General features: G+C 36.5%; 1 protein-coding gene across 1 annotated transcript in view; it reads right to left on the reverse strand.

Moving 5' to 3' along the window:
* The window catches only part of LOC132117075 (matrix metalloproteinase-17-like), a 67,012-nt gene that overhangs the window by 14,053 nt on the left and 30,395 nt on the right, over positions 1–22,564 (reverse strand). The window contains exons 2-4 of the mRNA XM_059526122.1: positions 16,359–16,491; positions 16,011–16,146; positions 3,944–4,230 (exon numbers count right to left, since the gene is read on the reverse strand). Coding sequence (XP_059382105.1) covers positions 3,944–4,230; positions 16,011–16,146; positions 16,359–16,491 — 556 coding nt within the window. The remainder of the gene's footprint in view (positions 1–3,943; positions 4,231–16,010; positions 16,147–16,358; positions 16,492–22,564) is intronic.

Raw genomic sequence — 22,564 nt, forward strand, 5'->3', positions numbered from 1 at the left:
TGCAATGTAATTATCAGCTGTTTGGACTCTCATTCTGACGCCACACATTGACTGCAGAGGATCGATTGGTGAGCAAGTGATGTAATGCTAAATTTCTCAAACTCTGTCATGATGAAAAAACAAATCTACATCTTGGATAGCCTGTGGGTGAATACATGTTTATTTTTGGGTGAACCATTCTTTTAAAAGAACTCATCTGTTTAGAAGGACATGAGGGTGAGTAATAAATGTCAGACATTTTATTTTTGGTTGCACTCCCTTTAAGCCAACATACATTAAAGAAAGACTCGTGACTGATGAGTTTTACCCTGTGTCTGGTTAGCAACTGCTGTATCTGATTGTAGGCTGATTTGTTTAGCACAAGCTAGCGATTTTTCCAGATGAACTTTGTGCAGATCGGGTTCCAAAGGAGGAGATGCGGAGGATGACAGATGGATGTGAAGCAATCTGATTAAGACCTTACGCACTGGAAACATCTGGTACATGGCATCCTAGAGCAACAAGCTGAAGGTGTCTGTCACAGATGACTGAAATAAATGAGTGTAAACTATTTTAAGACTGAAATTTAGCCTGTGCGTGTTAACAGTTTGGCCCTGGATTTCAGAAGCTTGTTTGGGTGAAGGTTATGGTATTAAAGTACCTTCTGTTCAGTAAACAAATACATGTGTTAAGGATTATCAGATCAGAATGGCTTTAATGGAATAGTTCACCCAAAAATGGAAAATCTGTCATCAACTGCTCACCCTTATGTCCTTCTAAACCCACAGAAGTTTCTTTCTTGTTTTGTACTGGTTGCTGTTTTTGCAATAAATTGTGGTGGCTTTTTAAGTTTCAAAAATTCACACAATAAAAGCATCACAGACATGAATATTTCAAATCTTCCAAAACGATACAACACCTTTGTATCAGAAACCACTTTTTCGATTAGATTCTTCACAACTCTTAATTATAAATCACTGAGACTGAATCATTAGTTTCAGTCAGATCTTTTCAGTGAAGTCTGAATGAGTAATTAATGAATTCAGTTTCTGAGTTCAAATAACTTTTCAAAGAATTGTGAATCAAGTTCACAAAACAGGTCTGAATGATTTTTTCGTGAATCAAACTGATCTGGTTCTGAAGTTAAACTGACTCAATTATGTGGTCATATGGATTTGAAAATGATTTGAAATAAAGCAGAAGTGTTAAATGAGCTACTTTTATCATTTATTATTGTGCTTTTGTGAACTTTGAGTTCACATTGCAACTGCATGTAAAAGAATAGCCAATATAATTCATCAAAATTTATCCTTTTGATTTATACAGAAAAAGAAATCCATACTAGGTTTGAAGGACATGAGGGGAGTAAACAATGAATTGATTGATTGAATTGATTGAACTAATCTGTTAAAGTCAGTGAAGCATATAGGCAGGAAGTTGAAGATTTCTTAAAATAACCTTCTTCTGAAGGTAAAAAGCTCTCTCTCTCTCTCTCTCTCTCTCTCTCTCTCCTGCATTGTGTTTGCAGAAAGGAAATCAACAGTAGACACCGCTAATGACTGGCGCCTCGCTAAAATGGACGATAATGGACCAGGGTCTTCTGCCTCATTTTGTCATACACACAAAAAAACGTGGTCACGCACATGAACATTAAATACAATAGTGAATTACAGGCTTGGGTCAAATTGCAAAAAGTTGATCAAAATCCACCTGCTTAATGAGCCTTTTGTTTTGGCCACAACAATCAGTCTGCATTAGTGAACAGCCAATGAAGGCATAATTAATAAAAGAAATCTGCCTGCTGTCATAAAAACAGAGACACTCCTGTGATTCCACTCGACACATGATCCATGGGAAAATGGGATGCCTCTGCTGCTGTGCAACAAGTTAAAGGATAGCCGCAATCTCAAACAGAGTAGTTCGGATTCTGTCTAATCTCCATTAAGAGTTAATTATACTGTACACAGCAGAAATGTCTCTTTCCGCTGTTCCCTCAAAGAGAAAATTCTTGTTATGTCAAAAACAATATGCTTACAGTTCTCCAGACTGAGTTGGAGGGAGAGAGAAACACGTTTGCATGATAAAGCTTGCCTTTTTTATGGAGTTCAATCATCTGAGCATTAAAAATGTATATTCTTGACGGATGTAAGGATCTGCATCTTAAAAATAATGCATTTTAATGTAAAAATGTCAATCTTACTGTTACATAATGATTTTTGAAAAATCATCATTAGGTGTTTCTTTTGAAACAAATAGCACTAAAAGTCAATAATAAAACTGAAATCACAGTGTAAGTTTTTACCTGTCGTCTACAGACGCGTTTGGAAGTTCCGTTCGCAGCAGGAGGCTGTGTGTGTGTTCTATCAGGATCACATTAATTATTTACACCCTCTGGCAGCACCGTGCTGTAAACTACTAAACTCAGATTCACATTCTGCCTACCGCTTAATAACAAGTTCTTCCTCACCTTCGAAACAATACATCCAGCTCTTTATTTTAGTATTACTCCGTGTTTCGTCACTTTGAAGGGGCAAAACATTTTCTTTAAGAATGGACAAAATGACGCTGATGAAAATTACCTGTACATTCTAAAGCTGTGATTATAAAAATAAAATAAAATAATTTAAGGCAATTTAGCATGAGGCTACAACAAAATGTGGGGTCTGAGTTCCGATATATAAACAGTCCAAAAAAAGAAAAAGAAAAAAAGAGAGGATAGTCTTGCTGGATAGTCTTGGGCAGATGGAAAGCCAAAAATAACACGGTAAATTAGGAAATTTTAGGCTGAAATCTTGGGCTTATTACAACGGCCCATTATGAATAATGGCTGGTAATGATGAGAATAACCGATGACCATATGGGAGGAGCAGGTGCAGGTGGTCATTAGATGGACAGTGACCGTGTTATGGTGTAGGGTCAGTTGATCACACACAAAGAGGTGGAGGGCTTGTCTTCAGCAGGAGTGAGAGATGGAAGACTCAGCCGTGTATGTCGAGACAGTACAAGTGGGTGGTGAAAGGCTTTGTGATTTTTAAGTAGGACTTTCCCTCCCCATTTCTCTTTCTCTCGTTTTCTTTCTCTTCGTTCAATCCTTCATATTACATCCACACCTGCCAAAGAACGGAGCAAACAGATGCTCATCTGATGGGGGCCTAATTGGGGCAGACTCTACAGCTGTCCAGGAGCATATGTCTCATAGCCACAAGAGAGCAGAGTAGGGATGCAAAGGGTTGTTTGAACCAACTCCATCAGGGTCCACTGACTGGGCAGGATGGGGTAAAAGGAACCCCACATGCACCCATGCTAATTATCAATCTCGTGGTTAGTGCAGCCTCTCGGGCAAACATGTGCATTTCAATCATAAAACCTGACAAAAGTCTTATTTACACATTTACACACACATATAGAGAGATATTGTATGTACAGTTCATGTCATTTTAAATAAGCTTACTTAAGCATAAAAAAATGTCTGTTGCCTGTAGGCAGCACTATGCTGTAGAGAGGGTTAAACAAAGAAAAGAGTTATGTCAAAATGATAATTGATTAATAAATCATTATATGTATTTTATCTGCTCCATAAATAATTCTAGATACCTTATCTGAATTGTTTAACTGTGTAGAATCCACATAAGCTTGTTTTTGGTCAAACTGTCCAAATTTACAGCAGGGCATGCACACAGGCTGAATGTAAATGGAACTCTCCAGTAATCGTTCCATCCCTATTGCCAGGGATACAGTTTTTTACAGTATTTTTGATCAAATAAATGCAACCTTGGTGATCATAAGGGACTTCTTTCGAAAATATAAAACAAAACAATAACAATTTACAACTTTATCAGCTTTTTGACCGATGAATAATAATAATAAATGATAAATTAATTTAAATTATTGAAAAAGATACAGGGCTCCTTGGATGAATACAGCGAACAATTTCCTCTCATTCATATACCTCATGCTGTCTTACCTGGCGATCTGAAGGTCCAGGCTTCATCATCATCAAAGTGCGTGTCTCCCGCTGTGAACCGTTCTCCAGGAAAGAATGCGTGGGCTACTGTGCCACCGGGTCCGTCGAAAGGGTATCCATCGTTGTGATCCGCTTTGGTGAAATCAATCTGAATGTCTGCCTCATTCCCCGCCACCTCATGGAAGTTGAGAGGAGCAATGTCACTCCACACTTTCAGGGCATAGTACATAAGCGCCCGCACCATGTCCCGGCCCAGCAAAGCTGACTCCTTTGGAAACGTCCTTACCCTGTGAAAGCAGAAACATGAGTTCATGTTTGAAACAGTGGCTTGAAATAGACAAGAATCCCTTTGTGAAACCACCGACAGTGCTAGAAGATAAATTCAGCATTGCTTTGAACGTATAATTAGGACAACACATGCAGCAGGTTGTCAAAAACGGTTCTGAAAGCCCATCTCGGGGCTCTTTCTAACTCAGGGTTAGTTCCATGGTAATGCATTTAGGAGTTACAAAATATCTTCTTTCTCTCTATTCTCTTTTACTCGAGGTAATTCGGGTGAATTGGAGGTCCACTATACTCCCCACAATCATGGTAATCACTTCCTCCAAGGGCAATTTGAGCCCTTTTTCAGAGGGTACAGAGGAAGATCGATGAGAAATTAATTTCCGAGTGCTGGCTCTATAAGTGCCCACTAAAAAGTGTGCCCTCTGCACAAAATACACTTATCCTTTCTGCACAAGCACTGGGTTCAGGCATTCCATTACATTTGCAGAACATTGACTCTTTTAGGGTACTTTGGGTGCTGGTAGCATATTCGCACCGGTTGCTCAAGGTCAGCATGTAGATTTAGTCAAGTTCTATTGCAGTACATGTGATAAGTTTACAGTGGGTTGGTTCAAAAGGAAAGGTTGGAGATGCACAGTAATGCCGTGCCAAGGTCAGCACTGCCCCCAGCTGCATTAACAATGAGCTAAGTGACCTCTTTGTGTACTAACATTCTCTGTGTGATGTGCTACACGGTTTGTACATTAATTCATCTCACCCCACTGCTCTTTTGCTTGCCTTCTGCCAGACATGCAGTAAACATCCTAAGCATTTCTCACACAGCAAAGAATACAAATCTAATGTTTGAAAGGTAGAAATCTTTGCTTAGGTTCATGGTGTAGCCTAACCTAAGATGATCACGGTCTAGGTCAAGTGTTGCAAAGAATATGTGCCAAAAAAATATGTATTTTAAATGTAATATATTATTATTATTAGTAGTAGTAGTAGTAGTAGGTTTTTTTGGTGAAAAAAGAATTTGTGGAAAAATATACAACAAAGAAAAGACATAAAAAGATCAAAAATATAATATAATGTGATATAATTGTATTTAATATAAATTATTTTGTATTTATAAAAAATATTTTGCATTAATTTGCATTATATATATGTATATGGGGTAATAAGTAATTAGAACAATTATATAATAACTAATATATAATTTACATGGAAAGAGAGAGAGACATACATGCAAATTAACTTAAAAAACAGTATATATATATATATATATATATAAATATATAAATAAATATAAATATATATATAATACATAAATATCATTTTGTAATTAATAAATATATATATTTTTAAATATATTCTTCTTCTTCTTCTTCTTATTATTATTATTATTATTAAGTAAACATTAAGAAAGAAAATACATATTATAATAATTTTGTGGGGAGAAATACACTCATGTTTTTTGTTTAGTTTATATATATATATATACATATATACATATATATATATATATATATATATATAATGTAAATAAATTTAGAATAGTAGACTTTTCTGGGGTTCCTGCTATTTTTTCCAATTAGTTCATTAGTGCATTTTTTTTCTTCTTTTTCTTATGCAATCCATTCTGTTTCCCTGAAATGTCCTGTTAGAACAGGTTTACAAGCAATAAGTTCAGAGCTATGGAAGGAGGTATGAATTTCTAGTTAAATTTTCCATCTATTTTCGCCATAATGTGCCCTTGGTAGGGTTTCAATAGATGGCCAGCATAAATTGGAGAATAATCAAGGCAGTTTTTTTTACTTCATGTCGTTTGGTTATTATACAGGCACTAGCAGGGGCAGCTAACCTGAAAGCAAGGCAAAGTGCCTCAGGGAAGATTGGCCATCCCAGCAGCATGTAAACGGCCAAATGTTGAAGTTTAATTTTCAGTCACAATCCCACTTCTTTGTCTCTATGTGATACAAGACTGATTAGACAGACAAGAGGGGAAAGGGATGAAAAGAGAGAAAATGACAAATAGATATCAGGGGGAACAAGTTCAAAAGAACTCATTTCCTCTATTCTGTGGTAATTCTCACAGTGGGTCTGACTCCTGCAGATCAGTGGTACAGACAGAACATTTACTGTATGGTGTTAATCACACATCAAATCAATCCTCCACACTTACAACTAGGCACTGAGAGTGACACTGCTGGGCGGGTGTTTTAAAGGAATGATTCCTCAAATTAGTCTCTGTAAAATTATGAAACAGACAGGAATTTATTGAAGACCTTTATATCCAACTTATCAGAGAATCTTTTTTTTCTATCCTTTTTTTTTTAATTTGCAATGTCCAATTCATGAATTAATCATTCCTTTGAGTCAGTTTTTTTTTCAATGAACTAACTGGTTCACCATGAATCAACAATATGAATCTGTTTCTTACATAAAGCAATCATACGAGATCAGACTTGGAATATAGTGTTTGAATCATATTAAACCAATTTTCATCCGTTTTGAAGCTTGAAAGTTTCGTTCTCCATTTATTACACAGTCCTGCATCTTAAAAAAAAAAAATTCTGATGATTTGCAAAATAAGTAAAATAAAAAAGCCGACTTAATTTGACCATTTAATGAGTTCAAAAATATCAGAATCAGAATCAGAAAGAGCTTTATTGCCAAGTATGCTTGCGCATACAAGGAATTTGTTTTAGTGACATAAGCTTCCAGTAAACAGACACACAACAACACACAGAAAAAAAAAAAAAAAAAAAAAAAAAAAAAAATTTACGGGAGAATTACAAATTGGCAAATAAATAAGTGTATAAACAATTGTGCTATAAATGATAATGGAATAGGATTGAGTGAGATGCAGGAATGTTCTAGGATGGAGGGGTAACAAATAAATATAAGGATATTGGACATTTTTGCATAAGCATAAGTTTAAGTGGGAAACATTTAACTGTTCATGAGGTAGATTGCCTGGGGGAAGAAACTATTCTTGTGCCTTGCTGTTCTTGTATTTGCGGCTCTGAGGCGCCGGCCAGATGGCAAAAGTTCAAAGATGGGGTGACTTGGATGTGAGGGATCCAGAGTGATTTTCTGAGTCCTTTTCCTCACTCTGGATGTGTACAGTTCTTGGAGGGTGGGCAGGGGAGCACCAATAATCCTTTCAGCAGTCCGAACAGTTCTCTGTAGTCTTCTGATATCTGATTTTGTAGCTGAACCAAACCAGACAGTAATTGAAGTACACAGGACTGACTCAATGACGGCTGAGTAGAACTGTTTCAGCAGCTCCTGTGGCAGGTTAAACTTCCTCAGCTGGCGAAGGAAGTACAACCTTTGTTGGGCTTTTTTCACAATGGAGCCAATGTGATTGTCCCACTTCAGGTCCTGAGAGATGGTGGTTCCCAGGAATCTGAATGACTCCACTGCAGCCACAGTGCTGTTCATGATGGTGAGTGGGGAAAGTGCAGGGGGGTTTCTCCTAAAGTCCACAGTCATCTCCACTGTTTTGAGCGTGTTCAGCTCCAGGTTGTTAAGACTGCACCAGACAGCCAGCTCAACCTCCTGTCTGTAAGCAGACTCGTCACCGTCCTGGATGAGGCCGATGACTGTAGTGTCGTCTGCAAACTTCAGGAGCTTGACAGAGGGGTCTTTAGAGGTGCAGTCGTTGGTGTACAGGGAGGAGAGCAGAGGGGAGAGAACACATCCCTGAGGGGCACCAGTGTTGGTGGAGCAGCTGTTTGACATGAATTTCCCCAGTCTCACTAACTGTTGCCTATCTGTCAGAAAGCTGGTGATCCACTGACAGATAGAGCTAGGAACAGAGAGCTGGGTCAGTTTGGTCTGGAGGGTTGTTGGGATGATGGTGTTGAAAGCCGAACTAAAGTCCACAAACAGGATCCTCACATAAGTCCCTGTTTTGTCCAGATGTTGCAGGATGAAGTGCAATGCCATGTTGATTGCATCATCCACGGACCTGTTTGCTCGGTACGCAAACTGCAGGGGGTCCAGTAAGGGTCCAGTGATGTCCTTCAGATAAGCCAGAACCAGTTTTTCAAACGACTTCATGACGACAGACGTTAGAGCCACAGGTCTGTAGTCGTTAAGTCCTGTTATCTTGGGTTTCTTTGGAATGGGGATTATGGTGGAGCGTTTGAAGCAGGAAGGCACTTCACACAACTCCAGAGATCTGTTGAAGATCTGTGAAAAGATGGGGGCCAGCTGGTCAGCACAGATTTTCAGACAGGCTGGTGTAACGCCATCTGGGCCTGGTGCTTTTCTTCTTTTGTTTTTCTTGAAGACCTGGCGCACATCATCTTCACAGATTTGAAGAGCAGGAGGTATGGAGAGGGGGATTGCAGGAGGTGTTAATGGTTGTGTAGGGAGATGGTCAGAGTGGGTGTTGGGGGTTTCAAATCTACAATAAAACTCATTCAGGTCGTTAGCAAGTCGTTGATTAGCCTCAGTGCAAGGGGATGGTGTCTTGTAGTTTGTGATGGCTCTCAGTCCTCTCCAAACTGAAGTAGAGTGGTTGGAAGTAAACTGGTCTTCCAACTTTTTAGCATAGGTCTTTTTAGCCGCTCTAATCTCTTTGTTCAGTGTGTTCCTGGCCTGATTGTACAAGACCCTGTCCCCATTTCTGTAGGCATCCTCTTTGGCCTGACGAAGGTGTCTGAGTTTTACTGTAAACCATGGCTTATCATTGTTGAATGTTAAATAAGTCCTGGTAGGAATGCATATATCCTCACAGAAACTAATATAGGATGTTACAGTCTCTGTGAGTTCGTCCAGATCGGTGGTAGCAGCTTCAAAAACGCTCCAGTCTGTGATGTCAAAACAAGATTGTAAATCCTGCTCTGTTTCGCTGGTCCATCTCTTCACAGTCTTTACTACAAGTTTAGCAGATTTAAGTTTCTGCTTGTAGGTCGGTATAAGATGAACCAGACAGTGATCAGAACGTCCCAAAGCTGCTCGTGGAACAGAGTGATATGCATCCTTTATTGTGGTGTAACAGTGATCCAGTATATTACTGTCTCTGGTGGGACAGGTAACATGCTGTCTGTATTTTGGCAGTTCACGGGAGAGATTGGCTTTATTAAAGTCCCCAAGAATGATTAAAACAGAGTCCGGGTGTTGTTGTTCTGTGTCTGTGATCTGATCAGCGAGTTTCTGTAAAGCTGAGCTCACATGTGCTTGAGGTGGAATGTAAACACTAACCAGAATGAGCGAGTGGAACTCCCGCGGCGAATAGAACGGCTTGCAGTTGATAAACTGCGTTTCTAGATCAGGACAGCAGATCTTCTTTAACACAGTTACATCTGTACACCACCGTTCATTGATGTAAAAGCATGTCCCGCCGCCGCGCGATTTCCCCGTTGATTCTGCGTCGCGATCCGCTCTAAACAGCTGAAAGTCCGGCAGATGGAGTGCGCTGTCCGGTATGGCGTCATTCAGCCAGGTTTCCGTGAAACACAGAGCAGCAGAGTGAGAGAAATCCTTATTTGTCCGAGAGAGCAGAAGGAGTTCGTCCGTTTTGTTGGGTAGAGAGCGGAGATTCGCGAGATGGATGCTAGGCAACGGCGTTCGAAATCCGCGCTTCCTGAGTCTGACGAGCGCTCCCTTTTTATCAATAAATAAATACAACTTTTTTTCACAAAACAAGAAAATATTTTTTTGTTGCCGAGTTCATCTTTTTAAGCTGACAACAAAGAAAGCACATTTCCCTGACACATTCGTAAACATTACTTCTGCCAGCTTTATGCATTCATTAAAAAACGTATTAGGCTATGTAGGCAATTAAAAACTCATTATCATGAGTTAAATTGTTTATTAATAAACGAGCGATTAGTCAACTAATGCTTCAGATGAACGACTACTAGTTGACCAGAAATTTTTTTAGTCAAGGGCAGCCCTAAATCATGTATTTGAGGCAGTTTTCAGGTGTTCAAAGTAAAATACAAGTTGGTTGTCAAAGGCAAAAAAGCTATAAAATGAACATATTTTGTGAAAAGTGTGACACGCTAGAGCAAAACACTATTTTTCAAATCACAATTTCAAATGTATGCAGGTGTTATAACTGAAAAATAATTTCTCCTTTTGTTTTTCACACAAGGAAGTCAGTCATACAGGTTTTTGAATGGATAAATAAATGAAAACAGTATTTCGACTTTATGGTGCACTATCCCTTTAAAGATCCCCTCAGCCTATTCAGTGCTATGGTTTTTAGTTACTCTCTCCAATCAAACTGGCACGTGCCATGAGGGATAAAAAGAAATCCAACCCTGATGGATTATCTTCATTTGAGTCCTTTGGACATGGGTGGGATTATCTGGCTAAACTACAGCATAATGATTTACAACCTCCACCCTTATTGTGTGGAGGCACCTGGGCTAGCATATCATAGATACCCATGATACTGAAATCACACAACAGCTCGTTCACACTCTCACTGGGTATTGCCCTGAGCATACTGAGCAATTGTGAGAAATGTTCCCATTTTCAGCCGGCACGGAAAGGATTAGAAGCGTCAAGGGGTTTGATCGACAGAAATGCAATGGGAGTAATGGAGGGTGGTGAGGAAAGAGATGCTTATCATAAAGCCATTTCACTCTGCTCCCTACTAATCAGCCTGGGAAATCAACCCCAGAGACACACAGCACAAAAAAACATATTGTCTTCAAAGCAATCACTCCTAATCCATTTGGGTAATTAATGAGATTGTTAACGAGCAGGCAGTGGCCCTAGCGAATGGTGAGGGTCTAATGTGGAATGATGGAGTCATGATGAGAGGCCGTCTCGGTTTGTGACTGATGGTCAGTGCGTTCTGAATACATATGTAGACTGTTGGATCTCTGAGCCTGCGTTCTTACAGGCTGATCAATCATTTATCCATCAGTGTCCACTGAGAGGCCATCCAACTGTCTAGACTAGTAAACTGTCTGAAAAATAGAACAAGAGTAATACTTTGTCCAAAGAAACTTAAAAAAAAAAAAAAAAAAAAATCAAACCCTTAAGGGTATAGTTCACCTAGAAATAAAAATTCTGTCAGCTTTTACTCATCCTCATGTCACTCAAAATTCATATGACTTTCTTCTTTGGAATAAAGATGAGGTCTTTTAAATAATCTCAATGTCCAAATTTATAATGACAAAAAAAAAAAGTAGACGACATGACTTGTACACCTTATTTCAAGTTTTCTAAAGCTTTCTGAGAGTAAGAGAAAAAAATGAGTCATTATTCACTGACAAACTTTCACTTTACTGAACTAGTAACTCAAGAACCCCTGTGAATGGAGTCCATGAGCTGAACTCCACTTCATGGACAATTTAGTCTGAATGATTCTGATTGAGCTTGTTTAAAAGAGTGATTCATGAATTGATTTGATTCTCAAATTTAGCTTAATGATTCAGTCATTATAAACTGTTGCTTTATGGAGAAAAGGCATGAAAATTAATTTTCAGATTCCCTTTTTTGTTACTAGACAACATTGAGGTGAGCAAAATATTTAAAAGACCTTAATAATTTTGTGTTCCAGAAAAAACATTTAAACATCCTCATTTATTCAGATAATTCAGTTAAAAAGTGTAAACACATGTGCGCACACACACACACACACACGCACACGCACACACACACACACACACACACACACACACACACACACACATACACTCACACTATTTTCAGTACTCAAAATTAAAGTGCCCCTATTATGGGTTTTTGAAAATTACCTTTTTTGCAGTGTGTAACACGGCTCTAAGTGAATTAAAACATCCTGCAATGTTTTAAATCTCAAAGTGCGCTGTATATAAAGTTATTATCTCTCAAAAGGAAGACTCAATTCTGAATCATTTAAATGAGTCATTTAAAAAAAAAAACGAATCCCAAGATGTTTCATGTTGACGTCTTCTTAACTGAAGACCGCTACAGCAAAAGTTTTCACATTTATGGCTCTGTGTGTTTGCTGTGTAAAACCTTCAGTTGATTTTCACGTTGGTCTGAATAAAAATGCTAATTCATTCTTTGCCACTAAGTACCGCTTTTGGAGCGACTAAAATAGTAGTTTTCCCGGTAACAGCTGTATACAAGGCAGCACTGTACTCACAAATGCTGTTTTAGGCATTACAGCCATGATGAAATGACCAATCAGACCAACCACCGCAGATTAGTATCATGCAAAGGATGGGTTTAGACAAAAAAATCGCTGAGTGAATCGTTTGGGAGTGGTTAAGCAAATAAGGTAAAAATAAATGACTGTTTTTAACTTGGCATGCTTATCAACCTGTTGTTGGGGAGTCCCAAAACCAAAATATGGACATTTCATAACCCGTAATATCAGAATATAATCTTAATTCAATTTACATTTACAATTAACAATTTGTAAAAAAATAAATAAATATTAAGCATGTAAGTATGTTCATGCAAGGAAAAAACAAGAACAAAAATCATTTTGCTATGGGGACAAGAGAATTCTATTATTAACTTCCACTTTTTTTCTGTAAGTAAATTAATATTTGAGTACCGGTATGTTTAGTTATTTTCTAAACAATTGCTTCCCTTAAGAATCTTGATGTGTATAAAAACCTGACAGCATGTGCTGATCAAAGCTCATTGTTTTATACTGTCAGTACTTTTTGCTCTCTTATTGATTCTTCTCTTGCCCAAGCCTATTTTAAAAGATCTCTCCTCACAAACCTGTATGATGGCGCAGTGCAATAATTACTCAGAATCCATCATTGTCTTTCTCCTATCCTGTCTGTCTTTCTTATTCCTTACGCCCCTTTTCAATTGTCTTGGACAGGCTTTTTATCACTGCTCCTAAAACAAGCCATTACAGGCTTTATTACAGTGACCGGCCTCTCGGCGGGTGTACTGGCACACCTCTGTCACTAAATCTGAACCAGAGTGCAAAGCTCCTGACATGAATTGTACAAGAACTGATATAGCTCTCCCAGCTCAGTTATAGGAGTCATTTCACACCAGCCAGCAAAGGGCAGCTCTGTGGAGGTCACATGGCGGGGTCTGACCAAACTCATCAACACAGAAAAGCAAGGTTCAAGCAAAAATAATCCAAAAGCTGAGGGCGACAGAGTGAAGAGGCCAGCGTGAGAGTGTTGTGTAATACATCACACTTTCATTCTCTAAAAGATTTAAATGCACCCATGATTGATATTTAATGAGTTATGTATATTATTTGTTCATATGCATTGCTACATTTTGTTGAGAAATTTTAGGGGATGTCATGCATGTTTAGTTTTGAAGTAATGGCCGCTGGTTAAACTCTCGAATGACCCTTCTGAGTCAGAAAGCCAAACGTTTATTAAGCAGCATGTCTGTGAGGTCAGATGTCTTGAGCAATTTATTCCCGACCATCTGGATGTATGTGTTGAAGATGTTCACAACTCATCTGAATGGGTTTATCAGCTCTAGGATGACGGGAATGTCTCTGCATTTAATAGTTTCCACAAAACTGTTTCTCAGCTTTTCAAGATTTCTTTCTTTTGTGGAACATAAAAGAAGTTAAGCTACTATTTTGATATATAGAATTAAACATTCATTTGAATGTATGCATTTGGTAGGCTTTTTTTCAAAGTGACTTACATTGCTTTTAAAGTATACATTTTGACAGTTCACACATTCTCTGGGAATCAAACCCATTAACTTGGTTTCGCTAGCGCCATGCTCTACTGTTTAAGCTACACGAATGATTTCTTATTTATTCAATAAAAGCATAAGATTTATTTTCTTGATGAGAGACCAAAATTTAAGTTATCATTCACTGAAAATCTCGATCTCATTTGGGTTTGGAGCAACAAGTGAACTTAACTTCATCACATGATTGAAGACCCACAAATTTCTGGGAGTCACCTTTCTGATGATTTTAAAAAATGCAAACCATGAAAAACAACCAGAAATATACATAAAAAAAAAAACTATTGCTTAACAAGCCGATGGCTCTGTACCATATGAAGGACAAAGATCACACTTTAAAAGTTCTTTCAATTCTGCCATGGCAATTTAACTCTAGTTCACACAGCAATTACAATTTAAACACCAGAGAAGCAACTTCCATTAAGATTTGTGGGTGTTATGATATTGCAGTGTGTGTTGAGGTAAAAAAAAAAACGTTGTGATGCTTAGGTCATGTTTATAAGCTTTAAGGCCATTTATATGCTGAGGTAGTTCCTAAATGTTGACTAAATTATATAATTATACTTAAAATGCATCTCTGTTGGGAATATGGACCAAAAATATTGATTTTATTCATTATTACGACTGAAAAAAAAGTGAAGCGCTTTGATTTTACCACCCCGGTTTTGTTTTAATAGGAGCTCGGGAATGAAAACAGCACTCATCAAGCTATTTCATCTACCATCCTACGACTGATGAAGCCATTCAGATGAGGACTGAAACATCTCCAATAAATGGGAAAACATATCTAGATGATCTGGAATAAATTATCAAAGTAATGTTCCTCAGTCGAACTGCTATTCTGATCGCAATGCAATATATTTCCAAGGACGGACAACGTCCACAGAGACCTAATTTCCCAGGCATGAAATAAATCTACCTACAAGTAACAAACATACCTAAACTTTGATGTTTTACCAATCGGAACACAATGGGTAGTAGCAGGGGTTTATTTCACTCTATAGGCAGAGTGAGCGGGATGAGCGTAAGCCTGTGTGATTGACAACATAGAGAATGTGAGATCACTGTGGGATTCTGTAATGAGGAACAGAGAAAAACTTGGTATGAAACCCAAGACAACTTTCTGTAGACAAAGCCCCATATTACACACACACACACACACACACACACACACACACATGATTTAAGAAAAGATACACTGTCAATATGTCATAAAAACAGACAGCCTCAGAAACCACTGGCATTTTGGAAAGTTTCAGTGATGGAAATTGGAACAGTCTGTGTTGAGGGCTTTCCGACACTCATCTGCAATGCTCTATACATCCGATAACATCAGAACATATTATCCTATAAGATAAGAATGTAACCCAGTATAATTCTGAATTTTCTACTTATAATATCAGAATATCAATCAGAATATGAGCCAATTACTTTATGAGCCAATTACTTTCTCAGAATATATGCAATATTGTCTAGTAATAAAATCAGAATATTATTTAGAACATAACCCAATATTGTTTATCCATAATATCAGAGCACAAGTCAATATTTTCTAGCTGTAAATTCACAATATAACTCGATGTGTTCTAACTATAAAGTTAAAATATAACCTCATAGTTTCTATCTATAAAAATATAAATCAGAATATATTTCCAATTTCTAGCAAAAATAAGAATAAAACCCACTATTTTCTAGCTACGAAATGAGAATAAGGTAATATTTTGTTGCTGAAAAACCCAAACTCAACCTTTTCTAGCTATAAAATCTGAATATATTAGCTATTAAATCAGAATATGTCAATATTTGGTCTCTGTACAACCACAATATTAGCCAGATTATATAAATCAGATTAATTTCTTATTTTCTGGCAAAAAATATTTTCTGTTATGAAGTCAAAATATGCTTCAACATTCCAGTCTCTAAAAAAAATGTAAGCCAAAATTGCCACAGAATGTCATTTTCATCCTAGTTTGTACACAAAATTTCATTGCATCACTAATTCTGTCTCTTTCCATCAGCTCTAACTACCACTGAGGCTTTAATTCAAGAATGCATGGATGTCAAATATATCGAATGCATCTCTGACATGTACAGTATAGCTGTCTGACAGGAATCACTCAAACAGTCTCAGTCCCAAAAATGAATGTACCTCCAGGAAAGATGCCTCTTTTTCCATTTATTCTGAGGAGCTAGCGCTCGCTTTCGTCTGCCTGCAGATGTGTCCAGCTCTGACACATCTGGCAGCGAGCAACGAGGGGTCTTCATTAAGCCCAAGGTTGCTTGGTCTGCAGGGAGACATACAAACATGCATAAATACAGACCCATATACATGGCAGAATGCAGATATTTGAATGCTTTTCTCATCCTGTAGACCAGCTGCAGAAAGAAAGATGAACATGAGACAACAAACCAATCTGAATTACACTGGTGGTTATCTACGTCAAAAACCAATGACAATGTGGACCAGAGTTTTATTATGAAAATAAAACATACAAACCTAGCACTCCAGTTTCTTTCAGGCCTCCGAACCTCTGCATGGCTTTGATGGCTCTCGTCAAAGCCTCTTTAGTCTGTAGCTGTCCATTCACAGGATCAGGGGGAGGGAGATAGCCAAACTTGCTCAACCAGTCCTGTGGTAGAAAACAGGCTTTGTGAAAATCATTATATCAAAATTAACAGGTGCTTTCACAAAAATGTAAGATTTCTGATAATACCAGGCAGTTTACAGCAAAATGTTTCCTTCTAAGTACATTTTCATACATCCCTCATCAATTATGTATATTTATGGAAGTAAGAAAATGCACTTGGTTTAATTGGTTAAAATATTTAACCTGCAATTTTAAAGATTAAAATCTTAGTTTGTTTTCTATTATCACATTTCAAATGTGACCCTTGACCACAAAATCAAAAAAAAAAAAAAAGAGATTTAAACATAAGCTTAAAACTTAATAAATAAGCTCTGTATTGATTCATGGTTTGTTACGATTGGACAATATTTGGCTGAGATATAAATATTTGAAAATTTGGTGCAAAAAAAATCTAAATATTGAGAAAATTGCCTTTAAAGTTATCCAGATGAACGTCTTAGCAATGCATTTTACTAATCAAAAATTAAGTTTGAATATATTTACATTACAAAATTATGATCTTTACTTAATATCCTAATGATTTTTTGGTATAAAAGAAAAATCGGTTGCACTTTATTTTACAGTACATGTACTTACATGTACTTATAGTATACTTCAAGAGTATTTATCTAAGCAAGTTCTGGTAATACAAGGTAACTACTGTAGATGGGGTAGGGGTAGGTTTAGGGGTAGGTTCAGGGTTAGTACCTAGTTATTACATAGTTATTGTAATTACTATAATAAGTACATAGTATGTACAGGACTGTAAAATATAGTGCTACCAAAAAATCTATAATTGTAACCCTGTATTTTGGCTATTGCTACAAATATACCCAGCGACTAGCTTTGTGGTCCAGGGTCACAGATGATTTCACTACTTTGCTCTGAGCAGATGCTAAAATTTATTCAGATGCATCAAATTAGAACATGAAAAACTGGCAATTTATTAAGAAATATCCCAGGTGCTTCTTCAGTTTTACTGTAATTAAAAAGTTTCAAGCTTTTTCTTGGGAAAACTATTTTCATTGGTAATCAAGTCATATTCCATTTAACATTCCATCCTGTCAGTTATTTGTAAATCTCATTATTTAGCAAAAAATAAAAAAAAGTTCCTTTCATCCTTCAGGAAGTGACATCAATTTTGGTGAGAAAGAAGTATTTACAATGGATCTAATGAATTTTATTTTGATTAAGTTTGTCTTATACTCATGTTGGCTAACTGTCAGTCAATCACTGAGCAATGGCTGAGACTGACCAGAAAATATTTCTAAAGGTTTGGTATAAAAAAAAGAAAGAAATTATATATATATAAAATACGTACATGTATTAAATATTTAAACCAACAATATTTTTTTTATGAAAACCCATTGAAATCTACAATGATCAGTCACTATTATATAGCTCCATGTCAAGGGTAATTGATCAAACCTCAATGAAATCAGCACTACAGACTTTAAAGAGAAAATCACCACCCATTCCAGCACCCATTCACTTTAACTCAACTCTGACATTGATGGCTATTGCGACTGTGCTGAATGTCTATTAACAAGTATTGATCTGAGTTGGAAATTCAGAGCAATATTAAAGATTCAGACACACTCAATCCTGTTTTTTCCCCCATTGTTGTGCGTTAAGCCAGACTATGTTGAATTTTAATGCTGTTTTGTCATTCAGATCAATAACTGGGATCATCTTCTCACAATTCAACCGATTCCATTACTGAAGTTGTTTTGTGCTAGCACAGCACTCTCAGCAGAGCGTGGAGACGTCCCAGCTGCACGTCAGCCCAGGCCTGCGGGCAAACTGTTTGCGTATGGATTAAATTTAATAAATCTTTGTGCTAAAACACAACGCTACACACTGTAATATGGTTCATTAAAATGTATGATCTCTGAAAGCGCTCTGACTTGATTAATCATGCCACCTTCATCCATTAGAAAAAACACCATCATGGCTACATTAATTATAAGAGCAAAAGAGAATGATTAAAAACGTCAAAGCTTGCTGACTAGGGGTATTATGATGCGGTGGGCTTTCCCTTTAAATGCCAATAAAAGAAAGAGTATGTGCTGCGAGTGGACATACCAAGGTCTTTTAGACCAGTGGTACACAAACAAACCTCTTCACTTCAGTATAACAAATGATGGCACTGACAAGCAAAAGAACTAGAACATCAGCTACCAGAGCTAAAAAAACCATCATAAATTCTGCATTCATACTCTCTTTGAATCAGAATAACTGAAGAGTTGAAAAGTTCACTTCTTGAAGCTAAACTCTGTCATGCTCCTCACTCAAGCCCTACCACACATAATCGAAAGAAAGCTAGAGAGCAGTTAAGAATTAAGGTGCTTCAATCACTTTGAAGTATGCAGTGTGCTTATGGAGTGCTACAAACACTGGACGACTTGGAAAAATAAAAGTAGTGTCTAAGGAACACGCGGTTGAGTGGGTCAACAACATGGAGCACTTACCAGAAGAGCTGACTTACATAAATAGTTCAATTTTCTAACTATCATTTTGTTTCAAACTGTTTGACTTTCTTCCTTGAAAGATGTTTTTAAAAATTTTTTACTGCTCTGTTTCTTTGCCTGCGGATAGTTTTATGTTGCACGTTTTAAGAGCCATATTTTACAAAAATAAAATGAAATAAAAATATAAAATATAAATTTTATAAGATATAAGGATGAAACCCAATATTATCTAATGTAGCTATAAAACCACAATATAATACAATATTATCTAGCCATAAAATCTGAATATAAGCCATTACTATTTTAGCTAAAAACAACAGCAAAACACAATATAAGCCACTAAGCTAAGAATATGACCAATATTGCCTAGCCATAAATTCAGAAAAACATCCCAATCTTTTGGAGCTATTGAATCAGCATATAACCCAAACATCTTTAGCAAAGAATTTAGAATTTAGATCAAGCTAATACAAAATAATATAAAATATAGATTCAGTATAAGGTTTCCAAAAACCTAATTTGAGCCAACAGGAATGGAAAGAAATTTAAAATAAATTTAGACATGAAACTGTATTTTACAGAAAGTCGTTTCGTAGATAATGTGATTTTCTAATAAACCACAAAAGAAAACATCACCTGCGGCTTAAAAGTACTGTACAAGACTGTATTAACAACTATTATCTTTTTGGTTTGATAAATGCTGGCTCTTTTCAGCTATGTGGCGCTATTCTACACTGACTGCTGCCTACTCTCTGTTTCCCTCCTCACTACCAGCAGACATAATTTGTGTGTTGACACACTGTCCAGCTGTGTAAAAGTGTGGAGAAGAGGCTTACTCTTTTTGTGTGAGCTATATTCCCGCTGGCTGAAATATCGATGCATGACGAACCACTGTGCATACTCAGTATCTCATATCACACACATACATATACAGTATACACACACAGATTACTAACAGTCACACGCTGTTATCTGCAGCATACATATCCAAAAACTCAAAGTACAAGTGCTCACTTTTCCAGAGAAAAGTACAACTTGCTGTGTGATCATTAAGTGGATCTGCAAAGTACATACCAGTATTGTTATTATAATTATTTTAACGTTTTTTGTATGATATACACCATATAAAAGCAGCTTTACAGAAGATTCATGTTTCTACATTACAAGAGCAATTTGTTATCAGAGGTGGCTAGAAATGTACAGTTCTTGGAAAATACAAATCAAGCCATTAGTAAATGACTTGTATTCAAAAGGAAATGATAAACATGATTAAGGCATGTTGTGATCCTAATGATTACAATGTTAGGAACATTTGGCAGTTTTGTATATTTATTACAATCATCTTTATGCTAAAATCATCAGATTGCTAGAGATCGGAGGAATTACATATTTATTTATATAAATCTATCATATCATGTGTTGCCATTAATAATACTTTACAACTTTTTTTTTGCAAGTTTATTTTTTATATTTATTAGACTTGCCATCTAACACTCACTTGAAGTCAATATTAAAAACATTAATAATTTAATAACGCTGTCAAATTTCAATTGAATTTGAAATTAAATGTCCATTTTTAATTACATACAGTATATACACCATACACACACACACACACATATATATATATATATATATATATATATATATATATATTAGGGGTGGGAAAAAAAATCGATATTGCAACATATTGTTGTGCTCTCTGTCACAACAAATAATCGATACACTAGCGCCCAATATCGATATTTTATTACAACACAAAATGATTAATTTACCCGTTGTCAGTGTCACTGTCACTACCCAATATCTACCATTCTGTTTGCGGGGGGCGCTGTTCGAGTAAATAGGGGTAAAGTGGCGCAAACAGCGGCCGGTGAAGAACACAAGTTAACTAACAACAACAGAGAATTGCAGAAAAAAAGAGAAGCGAGAAGAATGGCGGAAAACAATAAAAAACTAATCAAAGACCCACCCGCTAGTTTCCACTCTAAAGTGTGGAGACACTTCGGGTTTTACGAGACAGTCGACGGAAAGGCACTGGATAAAGACTATGCAATCTGCAAGAACTGCTTTGCAAAGATAAAATATAACAGCAACACTACGAATCTGCAAATGCACCCCGTTCGCTATCACGGTGAACTACTCTCAGGTGATAATGAGGGCAAACCAAGTCAGCCGACAATCCCTACTGCGTTCAAAGCAAAGCTCGCCTTTGGGTCGCCGAGGGCACAGAGTATCACTAAGTCCATCGCCGAATTTATTTGCAAGGACCTTCGCCCTTACAGCGTGGTCGAGAATGATGGATTTTGCAGAATGTTGACAACACTGGAACCGAGATACGAGATACCGAGTCGTCGGCACTTTACAGACAAAGTCATCCCTGCATTGTATGCAGATACCAGAGCCAAAGTGGAGAGTGCGCTCCGGTCTGCTAAACGAGTTGCACTAACCTGTGCTGGTTGGACGTCAAGGGCCACCGAGTCCTTCACATGTTAATGTTCATGTTGTTTTGTAATGTTAATGCACTTTTATCTGTCTAGATGTACAGTGTTTACATTTAAGACCAGGAGGCAGTGAGTAATTATGCAAATGCATATTTCTTTGCACAATGTTGGAAATGTTGGCATTAATAAATGCATAAAATTTCCTTATTTCCTTATTCCTTCCTTTTCTCTTCAGTCACATATATCGTGATATATCGTTGATGAAATTTCTTCCAATATATTGAATATCGTAGATATCGCGAATCGTGATATTATCATATCGTGGACCACATATCGCCACAGAATTGAATCGTGAGGTACCTGTATCGTCCCACCCCTAATATATATATATATATATATATATATATATATATATATATATATATATATATATATATATATATATATATAATTTTATCAATCTGAATGTTAATATCAGTTACAATATCAATACCATTAAAGTTTACATTAGCATATATTAATTTTAATAATACATTTAATACAAGGCAGAGTATACAGAGTGATTTAATTGTAATATTTATTAAACTGTAATACTTATTTTCTAAAAAAAATATTAATGCACTGAATCCTAATACAGAGAACACTTCATTACAGTAATACCATTGCTTTAATATGTATTAATATAGCTAAACAGTTATAATACTTGTTCCTGAAGCTGTCAGGAGGAACCATGTGAGTTTAAAGCAAATGTCTAAAGGAATCCTATCATTATCTAAATGGGCTAAATCCTTTTTACTAACAATTATCTCAATACAATAACAGACAATTTAATGTCTTTAATATCTTAAGCTATATACCTTAATGAAATAATGTTCATTGTATTTCAATCTTTCAGTTTAGTAAAACATTTTTATATCAGCGTTACAATTACAACAACCTTGCAGCTTCAACCAACAACCTACAGATTATACTGTTTATATATATATATATATATATAAATATATATATATATATATATATATATACATACTGTATATATATACATACTGTATATATATATATATATATACACACATTATTTTGACTTGTCTTTGGAATATAATCTTAATTTATTTTGCATTTGCAATTTTATTTAAATATAAATATATAACACAATGTAAG

The sequence above is a fragment of the Carassius carassius genome, chromosome 36 (assembly GCF_963082965.1).
Source record: "Carassius carassius chromosome 36, fCarCar2.1, whole genome shotgun sequence".
Lineage (NCBI taxonomy): Eukaryota > Metazoa > Chordata > Actinopteri > Cypriniformes > Cyprinidae > Carassius > Carassius carassius.